This window comes from Echiichthys vipera, assembly GCF_963691815.1.
Source record: "Echiichthys vipera genome assembly, chromosome: X".
Classification (NCBI taxonomy): Eukaryota; Metazoa; Chordata; class Actinopteri; order Perciformes; family Trachinidae; genus Echiichthys; species Echiichthys vipera.
The window spans coordinates 469346-487000 of record NC_139825.1 but is presented as its reverse complement, the minus strand read 5'-3'; the positions used below and the strand labels follow the sequence as shown (position 1 = coordinate 487000).

Below are 17655 nucleotides of genomic sequence, written 5' to 3'. Positions count from 1 at the left end.
AAAAATATAACTAAAAGACAAAATCAACTTGACTAGCAGCAATCTTTCTTCAAACTCGTTGTCATTTAGAGCGATTAGTCAACTAACGCTTAACACCCCCCCCCCCCCCCCCACACACACACACACACCCAATATAGCATCAGCGACTGAATAACATATTTCAACACAATTAATAACCATTATCTTACAAGTGCGCAAAGCCGGACGCTATTACTCTGCAGAGTGAGTGTGTCAGAAAAAATCAGGTAGCTAGGCTAATGTTACTTGCATGTTTAATGTAGGAGGTCATGTTCATCATGGACGAGTGTTCTTGTCAAAGTGATCCCATATTCTTGACATTTTTCCCGACATGATTGGTTATTAATTATTAACTGTCTAACCGCAATGTACAGCCAACGGACCTGCGGTGTTAAAAAAAAAAACACTCACAGTGACTGTCACAACTTCCTGTATCTTGCCCTTCAAATTAAAAGCCCTCCATCCTTTTAGGCCCAATACTAGCTGCCAGTCACACGTTATTTTGACAAGACACGGCTCGAAATGGCTTTTTTTTTTGGGGGGGGGGGGGGGGGGGGGGGTCCTGCGACCAATCGACCATGAAATTTTGGTCTGCTACTGATTTTTTGGTTGACCAGTGCTTGGTCAACTATTTGGGAGCAGCCCTACAAATTAACCTAAACTCTTTCATCATCAAAGCCATTTACTTGTCTGTTTTTTTCCCCAAAAAAAGGTTTTTGTTGAAGTGCCTTGGTTATTTAAAAAAACATGCTAGTGCTAGTAGCGGATATTCTATCAAATTCTGAACAATATCGAATAACTGTATTTCAGAACTTATCAAAAATGTATTAGTTGTTCTCTAATTTTGATCTTCACTGTATGTTCAAAGTATTGATTGTTTCCAAGTAAAGAAGAAATGACAAAAGATTTAAAAAAAAGGCGGACAAACATACATACAATGTTAGCAGAACTGCACTAATCCTAAGCACACATTTGCATGCATGTGCTTTTATGGGAAAAGTGGTACACTTACAAAAGTATCCATGTGTATGTGACCTAAATGATTGAATGTAATAGTACATTCAATTTAGACAAACCTTGGCTTTGAAGGCCATGAGTTTAAGGATCATCTCTACAGTGAACAGCACTGTGAAAATCACGTTCAGCATGTCAGACAGGTGAGTAACGTGGTCGGACTGGTTGCAGTGCTGTGGGTTAAAGAGGCACAAATAGCTGCATGAATATAAAGTGGCACTGAGTGATTGGACTAATAACAATTATAAGAGGTAATATACAAGTCATTTGCAAAAGGCTCGACAGCATCTGGGTCAGGACCACAAGTGACTAACAGGTTTTGCCCAAAGACTTACACCTTGTTCACACATTTGGACTCAAAGTCAGATTCATTCCCCTGCAGAGTCGGAGAGCCCACCCATTTTAGACGTATGCATGCACAAGTCTAGCACAGGCGCTCTCATCGAATGCTCCTATGGCTTAGAGGCCATGGCGGTACTGCAGTATTTGCCTGTTTGTGTCGCCATCCTTGGCCAGGAAGCACATTCACCCATTCACTTCCATACATGCGGGGAAGAGAAGATCACCTCCTTTTGTCTACCAATCAAAAGGCTCATAATTAAGCCTCCACTAAAATAATGTAGGTATTTATCATTTTAGACCCTACCAAAATCAAGTTATGGGCAGGAGGAGGATCAGCGGCTAAAAAGAGCCGTAGTAAAACACCTCATGCAGCTTTGGTCCTGTCTCTGTAAAGGCCCAGTGCAACACACAACTCTTCTGCTCACACTTTTTGTGCATTGTCTGATGTTTTTTCTATTGTTTTTCATGTTGTTACATGCAAGGGCTCAGAACGCAAACATTTTTACATCCGGTTAGTCCTCCCATGTACACGCGAACCAGAAATGGTGCCGTTCTAAAACAACCGTGCGCCACTGAGCAGCTCTCATAGTAATAAATGGGCCCGATTTTCGGTCCACCGTCTATTCATTTAATCTCCATGGTCCAGCACCCGTTTTAGTATACATCCACAAGCCGAAGTCCATGTGTTTATTTAGTGGCGATTTTGCATAGTTCTTTAACAATATACAGTACCCTATTCACAGATGTGTTATAGATGGAAAATAACCTCCACAACACATACATATAATCAAGTATAATAGTAAAGTGTTCATACCATTTGCATTGGTTTATAGCTTTTCTTAATCCACCTATAAACACGCATAGCCATAAACACTGAATGCAAAATCATGTTCGCATCTCGCGTATGCATCTCTTAATCCACACTCAAACCAATAAACTAAATTAAACTTAACTAAGTAGAAAACAACTAATAGATATATAAAGCTCAGTTCAGACCAAATATTTACAACAAGCGGAAACTTGCAACTACTTGCAATAAGGCCATAAAGGGAACTCATTAGAACGAGTCATGCTTAACTACCAATAAAAAGTTTGTTGCTGAAATTCCAGTCAATAATCCATGCATTTATATTTTCTGCAGAACTGGTTTCTTCGTGGTTCAAAACGTGATCATGCTACACAAATAGGTTAGCTGCTTTTTGTAAACAGAACAGAAAGTTGGCGTCCCCCGTGACTTCATCGAGCAGTACTGATGCGCTTCTGTCTAATATATATATATGGGTGACCCCGAATAGTCGACTAATGGACGATTCGCTCCGAGGAGCCTGATTCGACTGTCAATCTCACCAGAAATACAACAGTCTGCTACTTTTTAATCATCAGAATCTTTTAATTTGAACATTTGCCCATTTGTTGTTTAATATTACCGTCAGCTATTGTCAAAGAAAGATGCAAACAAAACACATTTATGTTATAACAACAATCCCCAAAGGAATTTCAGTCAAAAGCAACTGGACTTGGTTATTTGTCTAGGAAGATCATCAGTTCATCTAGGCAACTGACCAGGCTGGGACTGGTCTAACTATATGGTTTGGAGATCCTGGTATTTAACCTTTCACAAGGCCGATGATGTCACTGGAACCCTTTGTGCTCCAAGTGCCAACGACCGTTGTTAGAGTGACAGTCGTTGGTGGTGTAGGTACTTTAGGTTTAATTGAATCAATAGTGTGACTATCAAATTAAATATTTGATAAAGAAAATTAATAAAGAAAATTACTAAAAATTAATAACTTTAATTTATTAAAACTTCACACGGAGAACAAATCAAATGTAGGGCCTTGACTCACGTTCAGATTATGAGATTGAGTATTCTCAATAAACTTATAGTTAATCAAGTAAATATTAGTTATCACCAATAATTAACAAAGATAATGATAAAAATTACTCTAGTTAAACCAGAGTTCCTCGGGGCACCACCGTCATAAACGGAGTGATAACTAATATTGAAGTCTCATTAAATATATTAAACTACTAATTAAGGGTTAAACACCGATAAATGTAATAGTTTAATTAGTTGAAGGATTTAAAAGTTATTTTCTTAGTAGAAGCTGGCTCATTCATCTTTGTGTAATATTAAATAAACAGACATATGGTAAACACAAATATTTATTAACAAATTAATAAACACAACAAACACAATAAACTAACTAAAGCTAACAGCAAATGTGTGTGTTTGTGTGTGTGAGTGTGTGTGTGTGTGTGTGTGTGTGTGTGTGTGTGTGTGTGTGTGTGTGTGTGTGTGTGTGTGCGTGTGAGAGAGAGACAAAGAGGAGAGGTGGGGGCTTGGACCCCTGCAGAGAAGGTGTGAACATTTAAGTTACACAAAGGCCAGAAGCCTGATCTCTCAGTTCTTAGTTCTTCTGACAAAGTTACAATTGTATCTAGCGTTCATAAAGTCCTATAACATGTAGTAATGCCCAGTTGGTGATTAGTTACCAGTCCATGAGATGGGAGATGTTTTGTGTTGCTTGATGCCAGTGGCTGGTTGAAGAAAGGAAGCTTCGTGGTAGAAAGGTTTCTTGTCTTAGTTGTGGCTCTTAGGCAAAAGAGGACTCGGATCGCTCTCTGTTGTGCTCAGTTGAGTATAACCGGTGGTTAAACTTCGTGGTGATCCCACGCCATAGGCCAGGTCCAGGGCCAAGGGGACAACGGGCAGCTGGTCTCCTGGATCCGCAGGATCACGTCGAGTTGAGTGTGAGAGAAGAGTCTGAGAGAGATCCGGGGGAGAGGGATCCGGGAGAAAGATCGAGAGGAAGAGGAAGTGCAGGTTGTGTGCTACACTTTATATAGGCCCTGGTGATGTCATCGCCAGAAGTCAGGTCAGCCAATGAACAGTTTGGGGGTCCCTTGGAGAATCACACCTGGGTGTGATTTGTGGGGGAGAAGGCATGGCAGGCCTTTGTTTCAGAGACCAAGGCTTTGGGCCTAGTCGTCCCTTTAGCCTGAGCAGGCCCAGGCCTTCTCATAATAAATCTGAAAGTTCACGTTAATCCAGAAATGAACAATCATCTTTGGGTGCCGGTTGCACCTACAGTGGGAAGTAGGTTTCGACTTTGTTAGTGCTCTATTGAGTCTTAACGACAGTCGTTGGAGTCACAAGAGGCCATTTGTGAACAGTTTGAGGTTAGATTGTTAAATCTCCTGGGAAGGGATGAAAGGGCAGCATTGTACATTGGAGATAAGTGGTGTCTCAGACCTCCTCCGCTGTTTAGCGATGGTTTCTCTACTTTTACATAGATGGCTTCTTTTTACTCCTCTTTCAAACCACCGAATGGGAAAGATCTTAGAGACCGCTGCATGTCTGCAGTGGAAGCCTTGTTGACCTTTTTCCCTCATCATCATTTCCTCCATCATCCCCTGGAAATTTCCCTTTTTTTTGGACTTGAATTTGTTTATTTACCTCCTGTAGTGTGATTAATTTAGTTATCTTCACACATTATTTCCCTCTGTTACGTAACTCAAGTTTTTTTTCAAATAAGCCTTTTTTTCCTCTCTGGCCTCTGGCTTATATCATTTTTTATAGTAACAATCAAATTCTTCTACAATCTGATCCTTGTCAGTTATTATTATAGATGGTTGGTCCTTAAATTTGTAATGTGTCAGTCCTTTATTCATTTTTTTATGTTTATGAGCTAACATTTTTAAAGACTTTGGTCCGCCATCATATTCTTCTTCTCACAGTATTTTTTCTATATCAGTTTTGCGTATCTTCTCTAGTTTTGACTGCTTACCCTTTAGCTTTTATTTATCTTCATCACTTTTTGTTATGCTGTCTTTATCTTATCTATCTTTATTTCTTCAATCAACTGTTTCTCTTGTGTTCGCCTTTCTTTTATCTTAACTACTTTAGCTGCTTCCCATATTATGATTGGATTTATCTTACCTTTCGTTTATTTGTATATAATCTATCTATGTTATATTAGTTTTAAACTTAAAAAAATGGGACGGCCAGTGGCACAGTGGTTAGAGCAGTCACCCCATGTAAAGAGGCTGAAAGACCTCGAGGCAGCGGCCGCGATTTCGATTCTGACCTGCGGCCCCTTGCTGTATGCCCCCCCACCCTCACCCCATTTCCTGTCTGTCCTATATAATAAAGGCTTGAAAAACAGCCATAAAAATGTATATATATTAGAAAAAAACCATGAAAAAATAATCTAGTCTGTTATAAATTTCATGCTTTCCAGAATGAGTGGGGTGGAGCTCTCTCCTTACGTCTATAAGTCCTATTTCTGAGCAGGCCTTCCATAATAAATTTGCATTTTTCTCTGCCGATGGACCATTGTGCTAGATTAATCTACTTTTGTTTCCATTAGAATGTTGAGGTCCCCTGCCATTATTAGAACTCCCTTAGACTTTGTAACCACCAAATCACTTAATGTGTGCATCATTTCTGGACCCGTATCCGGTGGATAGTATACATTCTTCTTTATCTTCTTTCTTCCTTCTTTATCAGTGAAGCAGTTTTCTATTTCAAAGTTCACACGTTGTTTATTTAATATTCCTACTCCTCTACTCTTGGTTCTTCTCCTTTCAGTTTGGTTTCTTGTCAAGAGCTTTTATAGTTTGTTTAGATTGTGTTTCAAGCGGACCCAAAATTGAGTTGCTTGCCTGTGACCAGTTTTTTAGATCATAGTGTTCATGTACATTCTAGCAGCACTGGTTGACATACAATCGCTTATGAAACTGTAATTTGCTAGAGGTTTGCTATTGCAGGCTTTTGTAACATAAGTTTGAAATGTGAGATGTGAATCTAATACAATCCCAATATATTTTAATTATTTGGCAATTTCTAGTCATCTGATTACACTCGGTCAAAACACGGTCCACGCAGTCATCTCATCACAACTTGATTACTGTAACTCCATCCCATATGGTTTATCAAAAACCATCCCTAATAAACTTCATTATGTTCAGAACTTTGCCGCCCGTATGATCACCTCCACCCGCTGCTCTGACCATATCACCCATGTCCTCCACCACCTCCAATGGCTGCCCGTCAAATACCGGATTGATTTCAAGATACTACTCATCATCCTCAAAGCCTTCAAACACCTGGCCCCTCCCTGCCTCTCTGAGCTCATCCACCGGTACATTCCTACCTGTCGCCTCAGGTCCACTGATGCCAACCTCCTCCAGCCCATCAGCACTAAGCTTCAGACCTGAGGTGACATAGCCTTCTCTGCACCTCAAATCTCAACTTTTCACTCTTACTTTTAACCTTTAAACATCTTTTTCTTATTTTGTTGTAGTTTTTAATGTTTGTGTTTATTCAGTTGCTATTGTTAAAGCATCCTTGATCATCTGGAAAAGTGATGTATAAATTTGATGTCTTCTTCTTCTTCTTCTTATTATTATTATTATTATTATTATTATTATTATTATTATTATCATTATTATTATGCTTTATTCAACAAAATACCTTGTGCAAAAGATGTGCCTTTGTGTGTTTAGTGGTTATGTCTGCATTTAGGGTGAGGGCAACAGATAGAGTACATTCGTTTTTACTTCTTTGTTTTCTACACACACAAAAATCATCTGTGTAGAATAATTTTAAAGATGCTATGAAATGGCATAATCAGTGATTAAAAAGGGCATGATAGCAGGGAACCATCTACATAACTAATTCCCTCTACCAGCAATATGTTAAATATTTTGTCACAACACAGGTTCCATTCCCACCATCAGACAGGCAGAAACTGTGTAATATGTTTGTGATGTGTGTTGTATTCATACCTGCATTCCCAGACACATGGTGTTGAGCATAATGAGGAGGAACATAAGGTACTCAAAGTAGCAGGAGGTGACGATGTACCACACCTGATACTGGTAGGGGTTCTTGGGAATATAACATCGCAGTGGTCGGGCCTTAAGAGCATACTGCACACACTGTCGCTGTAAAACCAAGCAGAAGAAAGATGCAGGGCTTAGTGAAATTAAACATATGATGACTCAGGATGATTCATTTTTGTGGCTAAAAGCATCACCAGACGTTCAAGCTAAAACAAAATCTAAAAATGATATAATTGATGATGGATATTTTTACTTAAACAAAACAAGAAGTATTGTGAAGTAAGTATTGTAAGCAGGGGCGTAGCCATCATTTCAGAAGTGAGGGAGACAGATTGTTGAGGAGTAAGCGACACAGAAAAACTATTGAGCCGAGATTGTCATTGTGCTTCGGAGCCAGGTTTTAAACCTCCGAAGACAAATAAAGCTTCTTCCGGCCTCAGCTGAGGAAGCAGGCACAGTAAGGAACAACAACACAAGTACTTCCACTTGCTCAAAGAGGCCATGGACTTCTGGCTACTCCCTTGCAGAATGATAGCAGCTTCACTGCTAGACTAAAAGTCATACTTGGACTTGAAAAATGCTAATTGCACTTGAAGGGAAGCAATTGCAGCAAAACCTCATCATCTACCACTCCTAGTACTTTTTCAAGATTCACAATATATTTTCAATACATAATAAACAGCCCTTAGTTTTCGAAACTTTCTGTGAATTGCATAGTCACAGTGTCTATAACCTTGAAAAATGCTGTTCTGAAGTTGTCAACATGAGGTATTTCAATTAGAGACAGGTTGAGTGTTTTACACATTTGTGATGCTTTGTTGTAGACCTTGACATTTATCATGGGCTCTTTTTTCAGCTACGCTTTCTTGTACACAAGTGAAAGCAGCAATCATGCCATCGACTCTCTGTCAACGCCTTTGAAGAGAATTATTGAGGCACTCTAATTCCTCTCTAACCTCCAAGGCGAGCACGAGACCATGAACTACTCTTCCATTTTGCAATCTATCTCCTGTGGTCACAGACATTTCATACAGGCCAGAAAATTCTTTATGAACTATCAGATCATGATCACACATATCCTCTCCTGATACGTCTTGTGTGCTATCCATAATCACAGAAAACTGCAGTCGCGTCAGTGACCCGATGTTACCAAGCCCCAACCATAGCAACTTCCTGGTTAATCCAATCAGTGACAGCTGGCAGCTGGCCCTCACTTCTCCTTGGAGGTCTTACGTCAGCCAGATGGACATATCTCCCTTCCCCCAATGTCACATCTATGCCCTATTTTGGTAAGAGGCGGTATCAAAGTTGCAATTTCACAGACTATAGAGTGGCTCAATAAACCCATGATCTTGTTTTATATATATAATCAATTCACTCTTGAGCTACACCATGCCTTCCTAAGAACTGCACAGCACTGTGCACATACATCTACTGATACCTCTGGATACATCACCAGTGATATGTCTTGTATCATTGGAGGTTTATGGTCTTTCAACAAAATATGCCCGCCTGCAGGTGATCCGGGGCTGATAAGACCCCAGCTTGTTTCCAGATGGCTAGCTAGCTACCATGACTCCATGACTCTCTTCTTTTGAGCCACAGCCGTCTTGAGGCCCTCTCTGCTTTGAATGACTCTCCTCCTTCTCTCTCCCTTGATGCCCAAACTGTTGAAGGCTCTGGTCAGGGAATGGGCTGCAAAACCCCTGCACCCAACCTCCACTTGGAGACACCTTGCAACCAGTTTTGAGCTAATTAGTCAGCTTTAACTGCATTAAGTGATTATTCTGTTCTTATTCATGTGTATTTGATATTTGATTGATCTTTCCTCAATCTATAGGAAATGTTATATGGGATATGTTATCCCAGAAGACTCCGGAGGCAGTTGCAAGGTACTGGAAGGCCAGAAGGGCTGCAGCCTCTGCTGTGTCACAGGTAAAGCAGCGGGTGTGGGAGGAGTTCGGAGAAGTCATGGAGAAGGACTTTCGGGCGGCACCAAGGTGCTTCTTGAAAACCATTCGACACCTTAGGAGGGGGAAATGGGGAACCGTCCAAGCTGTTTACAGTAAGGACGGGACGCTGGTGACCTCAGCTGATGAGGTGGAAGGAGCACTTTGAGGAACTCCTTAATCCAGAGGGTGTGTGCCAATTGCAGGGGTATCCGACTATTCAGCCTCCCTGGTAGTCTACTCCAAGGTGCTGGAAAGGAGGGGTGCGCTTTTATCACTAATCCTGTTTGTGATTTACATGGACATGATATTAAGGCATAGTAGTGTGTGTGTGTGTGTGTGTGTGGGGGGGGGGGGTTGCAGTTTGGTGCGCTGAGGATCTCGTCTCTACTTTTTGCAGATGATGTGGTCCTGATGGCATCGTTGGTCAGTGACCTTCAGCACTCACTGAATCGGTTCGCAGCCGAGTGTGAAATGGCTGGGATGAGGATCAGCACCTCTTAATCTGAGGCCATGGCTCTCAGCAGGAAAATTGTGGATTGCTTACTGGATAGGGAATGTGTCCTTACCCCAAGCGAAGGAATTCAAGTACCTCTGGATCTTGTTCACGAAGTGACGGCACGATTCAATTCAATTCAATTTAAAAAACTTTAATTGTCCCCGGGGGGCAATTCAGGGCACACAGAGCAGCAAATAACGACAGTGCAATTATACAAAAACATTTTAACCAACACAAGAATAAAGTGTAAAAGAAGAGTAAGTGTCAGGATGTTAGTGTGTTAGTACAGGTAGAACAAGTGTCAGGATGTTAGTGTGTTAGTACAGGTTAGATACAGAGAACATCGTCGGCGTGAGATGTGGAAAGACATGTGTGTATCAGATGTAAGCAGACATGTGAACGGGTGTATATGATGTAAACAATGTAAACATGCAGTAGACTGTTGAAACAGGTATGAACAGAACTGTAGTGCAGAAAAGATATAAGTGGACAGTGATCGGATTCAGATGGGGTCAGACATGATACATGTGTGTAATGAGCAGACGTAAACAGAACTATAGTGCAGTAATAGAGTATAAATATAATATATAACTATAAGCTAGATAATAAAGTGATAGTGGTGCATGGCAGGAAAACAGCAGTCTAAATATATGCTAGCTCTGTGTAACAGATGAATACTGAAAAATAAAGTGACCATAGTGCTGTAATGGATACAATATAAGATCTGATAGACAGAATAAAGTGGAGCAGTGCATTAATACCATAAATTAACATAACTAACAGAATCAAGTGGACCAGTAAGAACATAGTAACAGAATAAGTCCGGTGTGAACATAATAACAGAATAAATAAGTAAGTGGAGTAGTGCAACAGACCGGAGTAACATTATAAACAGAGTAAATAAGTGGAATAGTGCAACAGACCGGAGTAACATTATAAACAGAGTAAATAAGTGGCGTAATGCAACAGACCGGAGTAACATTGTAAACAGAGTAAATAAGTGGCGTAGTGCAACAGACCGGAGTAACATTATAAACAGAATAAATAAGTGGCGTAGTGCAACAGTCCAGTAACATTATAAACTGAGTGAACAGAATAAGTGGAATTGTGCATCAACCAGTAGTTCACAGCTTTGAGGACAGGAGTGGAGGTAGGTAGCCAGTTCACGTGTCCGGTAAGTGTCCAGGGGGGGGGGGGGGTCCACGGGGTGAAGGTGTCCAGGGAGGGTGTCTGGAGAGGGGAGGAGGAGGGGTGAAGGGAGGGGTGTCCGGGGGGGAGAGGGGGGTGAGGTGTCCAGGGAGGGTGTCTGGAGTGTGTGTGTGGGGGGGGGGTGATGGTGTCCGGGGGGGTGAAGTGTCCAGGGGAGGGTGTCAAGAGTGGGAAGGGGGATGGTCAGAGGGGTCAGGATTTGAGGAGCTGGACAGCCCTGGGGATGAAGGTTGCTCTTCTCCTCTGTGTCCTGCAGCAGGGACAGCGAAGACGGCGTCCTGAGGGGAGCCACTCAAACGCTGAGAAGAGAGCGTGAGAGGGGTCCTGCATGATCCGACCAGCTAACCTGAGTGTCTGCTGCTCGTGGATGGTCGACAGAGTTCTAACAGGAAGTCCAATGATCTTAGAGCAGACCGTGGCTACGCTCTGCAGGCGGTTTCTGTTCTGGAGGCTGGTGGAGTAGAACCAGCATGTGATGGAGAACGTGATGATGCTCTCGATGAAGGAGTAGTAGAAGGTCAGGAGGATGTTCTTGCTGACTCCAGGAATTGAGCTTCCTAAAGAGGTATTTCCGCTGCTGACATTTCCTGAGAATCTCCTCTGTGTTGGAGGGGAATTTCAGCAGGCTGTCGAAGATGGTGCCCAGGTACCTGTACTCCTCAACTGCTTCAACAGGCTTCCCGTGGATCACGGTGTTTGCTGATGCAGCCAGTTCCCTCTGCTTGTTGGAGAAGGTCACCACCATGTCTTTGGTTTTGTTGACATTCAGCTCCAGGCAGGAGCTGTCACACCACTCCACAAACTCCTGAAGAGCTGGTCCGTGGTGCAGAGATGGGCCTGACAGCAGAGACAGGAGGACGGTGTCGTCAGCGTACTTCACCAGATGACAGTTAGGCTGTGTGGTTCTGCAGTCATCGGTGTAGAGGATGAAGAGCAGAGGTGAGAGCACACAGCCCTGAGGGGAGCCGGTTGAGGTGTGTTGGAGGTCGGAGAAGGTGCTGTTGACCAGGACTCTCTGTGAACGGTTGGTCAGGAAGCCCAGTATCCACAGGATTATCAGTTGGTCCAGATGAAAGAGGGCTGAGAGTTTGTCAGCCAGGATGTGGGGCTGCATGGTGTTAAATGCAGAGGAGAAGTCTGCAAACAGGAGTCTGGCTGCGGTGTTGGGGCGCTTCAGGTGTTTGTGAACAGTGTCTATTATGAATGTTTTTGCATCATCGACGCCCCTGCCAGTTCGATAAGCGAATTGGAGCGGGTCCATCTGGGAGTGGGTTTCCCTGATGATGTGTTGTTTTATGATCCTCTCCATGGCCTTCATCACAAGAGAGGTGAGGGCCACCGGCCGGAGGTCATTCAGACATTTGACGGCGCTCTTATTGGGGATGGGGATAACTGTAGAGTGTTTCCATTGCTGGGGGACTATGCTGCTGTCCATGGATCTTTGGAACAGGGTCTGAAACACGCCCCCTAGCTGCTCAGCACAGTGCTTCAGGACGCGGCCGCTGATGTTGTCTGGGCCAGGTGAGCTGTTCTCCCTGGTCTTCCTGAGGGCTTCACCACATCCTCTTCACTGAAGGTGAAGGCTGCTGAGTCACAGGGCTTGAGCTTGGACATCGCTTCTTCCAGCTGGGTGGTGTTGTCCTGCTGGAACCTTGTGTAGAAAGAGTTAAGGTCATTGGGGAGAGATGAAGAGCTGCTGCCTGAAACCTGGATGGTTTTTGTGTTGCTGGCAGCAGTGTTCACAGCAGCCATGTTCTTAAGTCCCTGCCAGGCTGAGCGGAGGTTACCCTGCGTGAAGCACTCCTCCACTTTATTCTTGTACTCCAGCTTGGCAGTTTTTATGGCATGCTTGACCTCTCTGTTGACCTCCTTTTTCTCCATTTCAGAGCCGGTGAAGAAGACCCTTTTCTTCTTATTGAGGATCTCCTTGAGTTCTTTGGTGATCCAGGGTTTGTTGTTGGGGTAGATAGTGACCGTTTTGGAGGGGATGATGTTGTCCACACAGAAGGAAATGTACGATGACACGGTGTCCACATGTTCATTAATGTCATCAGAGGGGACCAGGAGGTTGTCCCAGTCAGTGGATTCAAAGCATCCTTGGAGTGTGATGATGCTTTCGTTGGTCCACTGCTTGTTGTTCTTGACAACTTTCTTCACCCTTCTCATGACAGAGATGTAAGCCGGAGCAAGCAGGATGGCATGGTGATCAGCAGAGCCCAGAGGGGGGAGGGCGACAGATCTGTATGCGTCGGGTACTGAACCATAGCACTTGTCCAGTGTCTTCTCCTGGCGTGTGGCATGTGATATACTGTTGATAACCTTTTAATGATTTGTCCAGGGAGCAGTGGTTGAAATCACCCAAGATGAATTTGGGAGAGTCCGGTGAAATGTGGTCCAGTTTGTTTAAGGAGTCTGTGATGTGTTCAGTGGCTGTGACTGCGTTGGCTCTGGGGTGGATGTAAACCAGGATGACAAAGAGCTGAGGAAACTCTCTGGATAGGTAGAAAGGACGAAGGGAGACAGCCAGAAGCTCAATGTCCGGGGTGCACAGTTTCTCCCTCACGACGATCGTTGAGCACCAGCGTGTGTTTACATACAGACACACGCCGCCGCCATGTTGTTTACCGGTGAGCTCACTGTCTCGATCAAGTCTTAGAGGGGGGCCGAAGCCATCAACGTGCAGGGCATGGTCATCGTCGTTCTTATTTAACCACGTCTCAGTGAAAGCAAGAACCGAGGCAGTCCTGTACTCATGCATGTGGTTAACGTTAGCTTGTAGCTCGTCCGTTTTGTTCCGGAGGGATCTAACATTAGCTAGGACGATAGATGGAAGCGGCCGTTGTTTACAAGTCTCCCGTTTGAGCCTGGCCCTGATTCCGCTCTTTCTCTTCCCCCTTCTGGTTACCTTATTGTTCTTGTGTGTGGACTTGTCATGACTGGTTGAGTTACTCCGCAGTAATTCCTTCGGTAGCGAGTCTACGGCGAAGGCGTGTAGAGGATGGAGTCCGAGCTGTAGTAGGGTCTCTCTGGAGTACGTGCTCCGCTGGTCGTTGTTTCGTCACAAACTCCAGGAGAAACCACACTTGAAGAATGGCCATGAAAAACACGGGTATATCCATGCTGAACGGAGAATTAAAGTCCCGGGTGAAAAGGAAAAGAAAAACAGGAGAATAACTTCCGCGTTGTCCGGCAGTCACGGGGTTAACAGGAAGGTAAACAAAGAGAGCGTCTCAAGGGGACGGGCAGGAAAAAAAAGTCCGCTACGTCTATGTAACGTAGTTAGAAAGTTAGAAAACACAATCGGCGTGTGTGGCATGCAGAGGGTAAACTAAAAAGTAACAATATATATACATAAAATAAGTAGAAAAACGTAATAAATGCTAAATAACGCTCAAAGTTGCTCTGTGCTCCAGTGTCGACCGGTCGACCACACGAGCAGCGACCCGGAACCGGAAGATGGAGCGTGAGTTTGGCAAATTTGGAGAATTGAAGTGCAGTTGCTCTACCGCACCATTGTGATTAAAAGAGAGCTGAGCCGGAAGGCAAAGCCCTTGATCTACCGGTTAATCTTCACTCCTACCCTCACCTATGGTCATGAAAGCTTGGTCATGACCGAAAGAACAAGGTCGTGGGTACAAGTGGCTGGAATGGGTTTTCTCAGGAGGGTGGCTGGAATCTCCCTTAGAGATAGGGTGAGAAGTTTAGCCATCCATAAGGAACTCGGAGTAGAGCTGCTGCTCCTTTGTGTTGAGATGAGCCAGTTGAGGTGGTTTGGGCATCTAATAAGGATGCTTCCTGGGCCCTTTCCTAGGGAGGTGTTTCAGGCACAGGGGTGGAGATAATATATCTGTTTAAATATTCACCTCCCACCGGAGCTCTTCAGCCTCCGCTCCACCCCAATGCTCCTGAGGGACTGTCATTAGATGAGGGATAATCTTTTTTTCTGTGTCTTTGAAAACATGGAAGAAAAAGCACTCTGTTAAAATGTTTATTTCATGCCAATGATATATGATTTTCTAAATATTTTTGCAATGTAAGGTTTCCAATTTTCTGGAATATACCGTACTATGCACTGTTTCCGTTTTTATAATATATTAAGCCATATATCAAAATCCGTTTAAATTGAAAAATGCTGCTACTGGTGTCAAATATTGATATGCGATTAATCAAGATTCATTACAAAGCCTCTAATGAATTCGATATTTTTTTAATCCTGTCCCACCACTAATATATATATATATATATATATATATATATATATATATATATATATATATATATATATATTCATACGCTCTTCCCTTTTAATAAACTAAATGCTATTGAGGATATTATATTTTTGAGCCAGAAATGTTCACAAGGGGAGTATTGTGATGGAAATTTATAATTATGAATTTGTGTAACTCAAAACACAGGACAAGTCAACCTTTTGTTCTGAAATGTTGCTGCAAACAAGCAAAAAAGTGGTGAAATATGTACTGCTGTGTGTACATGTCATTGACTAAATACGTGCTATAAAGCCTTCATCTTTTGTTCAGAATTAGCTACTTATCCCAGGTAACCGCCGCAACTGCCTTCTCATTAACCCCCTGTAGTGCCACAAAGCTTTACACAGTTGGACGCTCAGCTTCTACTGACTTCAGTGGGGAAGCGTAGAGCGGGCTGTTCCACTGCACCCAAACTAGACGCTCATTGGATGAATGCTGGGCTTTGTCCCACCCATCGGATGCTCAGCGTCTCTGGGGGTCTATGGGACAGTGGGCTGTGTGTGTGTGTGTGTGTGTGTGTGTTCAAAACAAAAACAAAAAACAAAGACTGAAAAGTAAATTTCCCCTCACGGTACTAATAAAGGCATGCTTTCTTTCTTTATATGCTACCGCTGGGACATATCATAAACCAACCTGGTCACATCATGCCATTTTGTCAGGACCATTTGGCGTAACTTGTCAATGCCCTTGGTAGCCCTGTGCTCCCTGTCGCTGCACCAGGTAGCCTTGTGTCAAAATTTGCTCCAGGTCAGTGTTTTGAACACGGTTAACACACATTAAACTATGTGGTTAGGTCAAGGCAACATGAACGGGACAGCCTACTCCAGTCTCCTGCATGAAAGTCTGGAGTTTCTTTTTTTTTACCTATGCACCACCCTAATCTACCTTCTTGTGGTGTGTTTTTTTAGCAAACACCAAGGGCTGTGAAAAAATGACGGTATGTGATGCCCTAGGAATGAAAATGGCCTGCATCAACAAGGATAAAATGCAGTATCATTGTTACGCAGATGACACACAAATTTATCCTGCCAATCAAAAAGTGCTAGAAATCACAAAACCGTATCCAGTAAAATAAAAATAAATAGGAAATAATTGTATTCAGTTCTCCCAAAGTCCATCCTTATTTCATATCACTATCTTGGACTCCTAGTTAAAATGTCTAAACAACTATTCCTATGTTATATATTTCTTTTAGTTGTGTACCTACATCATCCCTAATGTTTCCAACAATAGGCAAACATTATTGGGATATTCCCTTCAGTTTACTACAATGACAAGCTAAAGGCAAATGCTTGGTGGCTAAACTGTACAGAATTGTTAAACAGTGATCAACTGTCCACAAACAATGGCGCCACAATTCAATTTGCAACGTAACGTTAGCTACAGTAAGTTAGCTATATGGGTAGTGGCTAATCTAATGCTAGTTACCTAGAACTACAGCCCATTCCCTCTGCCTGGTGCTGGGAGATTTTGACATGGATGGCGTTAGCCTTTGGTTAGCGTCAGTACCACCTCCAAAAAAACAATCACAAACCAATCTAACATGGTCTAACAGAAAGTTTACTGATCCAGAATGGATGAGAGGCAGTCTAGGATCCGATCACCAAACCTGCAGCTTGTGTGTGGCTGTATCTGAGGTGCTACCTATGGCCATAGACGCTGCTTGCCAGTAGGCAAGGCAGGCAACTGCTTGGGGCCTAAGGCCGTTAGTACATGTAGTTCTGTATTGTTTTGCAGGTTGGGTGTGAAAGACTAAGAAAAAGACTTTCAAATAAGGTATAATTTAGTTTAGGTTTGGGGCTGATTAATAGGCCAGCGTCATAAATAGTTGTAACCATCTGCCAATGCCTCGAGGAGTATAAATATGACTGGGAGGAGTGGGTTCACTTGGGCCAACATATTCTTCATCACACAGCCAGGTTTCAGTAACACAGGATAAATCAATATGATTATCTGATATCAAATAATTTACTAATACAGCTTTAGAGGGCTGGATGCAGAAATTGTCTCCACACTTGCCTGGGAAGGCCTTGGGATCCCCCAGTAAGAGCTGGTTAATGTGACCCGGGAAAGGTAAGTTTGGGGTCTCCTAGAGCTGCTGCTCCCGCCACCCGATCCTGGATAAGCGGTTGAAGATGAGTGAGCTTTAGATGACAAAGATCTAATGTTTAGAAGTCTACAAACTACTCTCCAGTATTGTTGTACTATTAAAGATGTGCTGTTAATTTTTATTGTGTTTTTCTGTATAACTCCTCTTCTGTTACCTGTTGATTTAATTAATTTAAATGAAGAAATCAACTGGTTTGCTAAACTTCAAGCATGCAATTAGCTCAATTGGTCTCCACTTGGTATAAGTCGTTTGCTTCGTGGCATTGGCTAATGGAGTAATTTGCAAACAGCAAGCTTACATTCTGAATATGATTGTAATTCATTTTACAGGATTATACCAACATGATGCCAGGTAATTATGTTGAGTCTCCCTGTTTTGACCGAAACTTGCCTACGG

At 42.8% G+C, this 17655-nt stretch overlaps 1 protein-coding gene across 1 annotated transcript in view; it reads right to left on the bottom strand.

Moving 5' to 3' along the window:
* LOC310965473 (dihydropyridine-sensitive L-type skeletal muscle calcium channel subunit alpha-1-like) overlaps positions 1-17655 on the bottom strand; it is a 293992-nt gene that overhangs the window by 121479 nt on the left and 154858 nt on the right. The window contains exons 26-27 of the mRNA XM_083939088.1: positions 7168-7326; positions 1095-1205 (exon numbers count right to left, since the gene is read on the bottom strand). Of these exons, the coding sequence (XP_083795214.1) occupies positions 1095-1205; positions 7168-7326 (270 nt within the window). The remainder of the gene's footprint in view (positions 1-1094; positions 1206-7167; positions 7327-17655) is intronic.